The sequence below is a fragment of the Melospiza georgiana genome, unplaced genomic scaffold (assembly GCF_028018845.1).
Source record: "Melospiza georgiana isolate bMelGeo1 unplaced genomic scaffold, bMelGeo1.pri scaffold_51, whole genome shotgun sequence".
Classification (NCBI taxonomy): Eukaryota; Metazoa; Chordata; class Aves; order Passeriformes; family Passerellidae; genus Melospiza; species Melospiza georgiana.
Window position 1 is genome coordinate 1,114,505 of NW_026652218.1, and position 5,481 is coordinate 1,119,985.

General features: G+C 53.3%; 1 protein-coding gene across 1 annotated transcript; it reads right to left on the bottom strand.

Annotated features, from left to right (window-relative positions):
* Positions 1-3,389: 3,389 nt before the first annotated feature.
* On the bottom strand, positions 3,390-4,307 carry LOC131096538 (olfactory receptor 14J1-like). The gene has a single exon (XM_058044875.1). It carries the CDS (start codon positions 4,305-4,307, stop codon positions 3,390-3,392), a length of 918 nt encoding a protein of 305 aa, XP_057900858.1.
* Between the last annotated feature and the right edge of the window lie 1,174 nt (positions 4,308-5,481).

The window sequence follows — 5,481 nt, forward strand, 5'->3', positions numbered from 1 at the left end:
CCTCGTGTGCTTCCATGTCACTCAGCATCACGCGGAAAATCCTTTTGCTATCATGACACCTTCCTTCCATGCTCAGTGCTCTCACTACTGTGCATGGACCAGATCTGCTTCTAGGGTTGTCTTTCAATGATACCTTGTTTCACTCCAAAAAATGCACAGTCTCTCTTTCGTGACATTTGTCCCCCCAAATCTTTGCACCCCCTAGGGCTGAGGGGTACCCACACTGAACCCTCCTGGTTCTGAGACACTGCCTCCCCCTAAATGCAGTCTCTGTGTCACAGGAAAAAAAAAAAATGGTTCCGTCTATGGCCACACAAGAAAAGTCCAGCCAAAAGGCCACTCTGTCATCTCTCCCCCACTCAAGAGTCTTCTCCACTTCCCTCGTGGGCCATCCCCTCTTATCTCATCTCTTATCTCTCTTCTCATTCAGCTCTAGGAGGATCAGCATTTGCAAGGTTTCTATCATGCAAGAAAAGGGTTAAAAATTTCAGTCTCTGCTTGTCTGAGAGCTCTGGAACTCCTACGCTGCCTTGCCAGGCACCTTCTCACCACATCCCCACTCCTTGTCCTCCTGGGCCGGCTACTATCAAATTCAGACGCCAGCTCTCCTTCTCTCTCTCTCTCTCCTGGGAGGGGGGTGGCTGCTCGATGTCTCTTGGTGCTCCCCACCCTTCCATCCTCAAGGGCCTCTTCATCCCCCCTCTCTGTCCAGGCCCAGGCCTACTGCAGGCTGCCTCTCCCCCGACCAGCAGCAGCAGCTGAATGGGAGAGGGAGATCCAACCTCTTTACCTCCGAAGTCCCAGGGGAGCAGCTCTGGTTTTTAACCCCTGTGTGTTCTTAGAGGCGTGTCCGACCTTCAGTGGCTACATCAGGTGCCAATATTAAAATCTGAACACCTATTGGTGGCCACAGCATGTCCAAAAAAAAAAAAAAAACTTACTTCCTGTCACTGTCTCAAACCACAACAATAGATTGATATCAGAAATGACCAATTGATATTGACCCCCAGCACCTTCTAATGCAGTCTGAGTAGATATGAAGATCAAGACCGTTCATGGCTGACAATCAATAACATTTTGTCCCCACTCCCTCTCCACCATTTCCCTCTTCTAACCCCTGGCACTCCTATGGATCAGGAATGGTGTGGCCAGCAGGAGCAGGGCAGGGATTCTTCCCCTGTGCTCAGCACTGGTTGGGCAGCACCCAGAGTGCTGTGTCCAGTTCTGGGCTACCAATTTAGGAAGGACATGGAGGGGCTGGAGCATGTCCAGAGAGGGGCAACTAGGCTGGTGAGGGGGCTGGAGCACAAGTCCTGTGAGGAGTTGCTGAGGGAGATGGGGTTATCTTGGAGAAGAGGAGGCTTCAGGGGACACCTCATCACTCTCCACAACTTTCTGACAGGAGGGTGCAGCCAGGTGGGAGTTGCAGTCTTTTCTCGGGGAACAGTGACAGTAGAAGAGGACACCACCTTCAGCTGCACCAGGGGACATTTACACTGGACATTAGGAAATATTCTTACAAGGATGATTAGGCAATGGAATGGGCTGTCCAGGGAGGTGGGTGAGTCACCATCCCTGGACGTGTTTAAGGAAAAACTGGATGTGGCACTCGGCACCATGGCCTGGGTGACAAGGTGGTGTTGGGTCCCAGCTTGGACTTGATGCTCTCCAAGGTCTTTTTCAGTCTGGTTGATGCTCTGATGATTGTGACACTGCAGGGCCCTGGGGAAGCAAGGAGCCAATGTGACACTGCGTGGCCTGGTGGCACTAAGAGGACCATGGTGACACTGTGTACGACATGGCAGCACAGAGCTAAAGGGTCATTGTGACACTGTGGGGCTGGATGGAAGCAAGGAGTCCATGGTGGCAGTCTGGGTCCTGCTGGAACCACAGAGGCCACTGTGACACTGCAGGGCATTGTGGAACGAAGGGGACATTGTGCCACTGCAGAATCAAGGAGACCCTTGGGAGAGCCTGGGGACAATGGAATCAAGGAGCCATTGCTCCATTGCAAGCACTCTTGGAACTGAGGGAACAATTGTGACACTGTGGTGCCCCATGGAACTAAGGGTCCCTGGTGACAGTGCAGGATCTTGTGTCACCAGGGCTCCATTGTGCCACTACAGCACCAAGGAATTCATGGTGGCACTCTGAGGCCTCATGGAACCAAGAGGCCACTGTGACTCTGCAGGGCCTTGTGGAACAGAGCAGGACCCGGTTTTCATGATGGGGCCATTGTGACACTGCAGGGCCCCACGGAACCCAGGGGCCATTGCTGCTCCTCAGGGACTCTTGGAATGAAGGAAACATATTGGACACTGTGGTTGCCCTTGGGACCAAGAGGCCATTGTGACACTGTGGAACCAAGGAGAGCATTGCTGCACTGCCAGACCTCATGGAACCAAAGATGGATTTTGACACTTCATGGCCTAGGGATCCAAGGGTCATTGTTAAACTGAGGGTTCCCAAGGAACCAAAGGGACATTGTGACACTAGGAGGCCTCATGGAATCATGGAGACCGTTAGGACACTTTGGGGCCTCATGGAAACCTGGTGACACCAAGTTGGCTGGGAGTGTGGATCTGCTGGATTGTAGGAGAGCTCTGCACAGGGACCTGGACAGGCAGGATCCAGGGGCCAAATCCAACAAGTGATGTTTAACAAGACCACATGCGGGTCCCTCACTTTGGGCAACCCCTTGCTGGGCCAAAAATCCCCTGCAGCACTACAGGCTGGGGACAGGGTGGCTGAACAGTCACATGGGAAAATTTTGGCTGTTCACAGGGGTTTTCTGTGCTGAGCATTGGCCTGGCTGTGTTCTTGAGAGAGCCTGGGCAAGGAGCCTGGAGCCCCCAGGCCCTGGGCTGAGGCGTCAGCACTGCCCCAGCAGTGCCCATGGCCTGTCCCTGCTGCAGCTCTGGCACTGCCACCCCCAGGGCTGTGCCCGGCCCCGAGAGCACTCAGGCCCTACAGCAACACCAGCGCCACCAGGGCAGCGGGGCAGGGCCACAGCAGCAGCACTGGCAACACCAAGTGCTGCTGCTGCTGGGCACAGCTGCTGGGCCAGCACTGATCTGCCCCCAGCTCTGCACACAGACATTGCTGCTGCAGCTCCAGAGAAGGCAACAAAAGGGTAACTCTGCTGGGAGATCCTTTATCTCTTTTAAATAAAATCAAGAGTTTAGCCCATCATTGACAGAGTCTGTGGCCATAGGGAATGTGGAGAGAAACTTAACAAAAAATGGCACAAACCTGGACATTTCTTTGGGGACAATATTAGGTAAAATGAAGCAAAAGAACAACCAAGATGAAAGCAACAAGAAATATCAAAAATTACTTTTATTACAAGTGATTTTCAGAAATTGGCCAGAAATTTAATGTTCCTGAAATCATCCAGTCATCAGTCTCCATACTGCAGCCTTGAGCTCCTGGTTCCTCAGGCTGTAGATGAGGGGGTGCAGAGCTGGAGTCACCACGGAGTACAGAACTGATACTGACAGATCCATGGATGGGGAGGACAGGGAAGGGGGCTTTAAGTGAGCAAATATGCCAGTGCTGATAAACAAGGACACCACAGCCAGGTGAGGGAGGCAGGTGGAAAAGGCTTTGTGCCGTCCCTGCTCAGAGGGGATCCTCAGCACAGCCCTGAAGATCTGCACATACGAGAAAACAATGAACACAAAGCAACCAAATGATAAACAAAGGCTAACCACAATGAGCCCAAGTTCCCTGAGGTTGGAGTGGGAGCAGGAGAGCTTGAGGATCTGTGGGACTTCACAGAAGAACTGGCCCAGAACATTGCCATGGCACAGGGGCAGGGAAAATGTATTGGCTGTGTGCATGAGAGCATTGAGAAAGGCAGTGGCCCAGGCAGCTGCTGCCATGTGGGCACAAGCTCTGCTGCCCAGGAGGGTCCCATAGTGCAGGGGTTTGCAGATGGAGACATAGCGGTCGTAGCACATGATGGTCAGGAGAGAAAGCTCTGCTGAGATGAAGATCACAAAGAAAAAGAGCTGTGCAGCACATCCAGTGTAGGAGATGTCCCTGGTGTCCCAGAGGGAATTGTGCATGGCTTTGGGGACAGTGGTGCAGATTGAGCCCAGGTCACTGAGGGCCAGGTTGAGCAGGAAGAAGAACATGGGCGTGTGCAGGTGGTGGCTGCAGGCTACGGCGCTGATGATGAGGCCATTGCCCAGGAGGGCAGCCAGGGAGATGCCCAGTAAGAGGCAGAAGTGCAGGAGCTGCAGCTGCCGCGTGTCTGCCAATGCCAGCAGGAGGAAGTGCCTGATGGAGCTGCTGTTGGACATTTGCTGAGGCTGGATTGGGGATCTGTTCATGGAGACATGGGTAGTGAAGCTTCAAAAGGGATACCTGTAACCAAAATCAAAGCCATTTCCCAGATACCATCCTCTATAACATACATGGACATGCTTTTTTGTTTAAGCGTTCTGAAGTTTTCTTTTTAATCTCCCCCCATGTCTCTCCTGGTATTGTTCAAAAGCAGAGATTCTCAGCAATTCTGCTGCCCTCTGGTAGAACAGAGTGAGTTCCCTGAGGCCAGATGATGAGTGGAGAGTGAGGGGAGATAGTGTGTTGTTTGTACCTATTCAGAGTTTCTTTGGGCTTTGACCTTTCTCAGGTCGAGGGTGATCACCTCTCTGTGCTTCGCCTAAAATGTCACCAGGCACAGCTGAGAGCAGATGGATCCACCACAGCCCAGCTCCACATTTGTAGCCAAGGACTCTCTCTGCTCATTTCACCAACCCAGCAGCATTTTCACTGTAACAACACTTCTGCCTTTCCACATCAATCTTATAACTCAGAGATGCTCTAGGACAGGTTTGCACCCTGGATTGGAACTCCCAGGTTGGACTGAAATCTCAAGGAGATTCCAGGTGTCCTTATGATGGCATTGGATGAAGGGAGATGCAGCTCCTTCCCTGGCTGCACTGACAGCATTGCCCAGAGCCGGACACTGGGGACAGCATCACCCTGAGCCACCTGTGCCCCCTGCCAGAGCCCCCAGTGCCCGGCAGCAGCTCCCAGCCCTGTGCTTTGCAGAGGGAACTGGGCCCAGGGCTGCAGAGCTGCCCCCTGGCTCTGCTGCAGCTCTGCCTGCACAGGAGGGGCTGCACGCCTTGGAGCCCCGGCCCTGAGGGCAGAGGCTTGGCTGGGGGGCCAGGAGGGAGGGGGCGTGTTCGAAGGGAGGGGCTGCACTGGAGGGGATCCTGTGGACTTTTCTTATCTCTCCCTGCGACAACATTTCTGTGTTTTATTTGCTCTTATTGCCTGATATTCTCTCTGCTTCCTGGAGATTTTCTCTCCTGCAGATGTTTCCCTGTGCCTGATCTCTCCGTGCCAGCACTCACAGACCCCAAATCTCTGTGCCCTCTCCTTGGCCTGACAGAACCCTGCCTGTTTTCAGGGCTCTGGCTGGGGGCAGGTTCTGTTTGCAGCTTGGAGAAAGGTCAGCTCAGACTG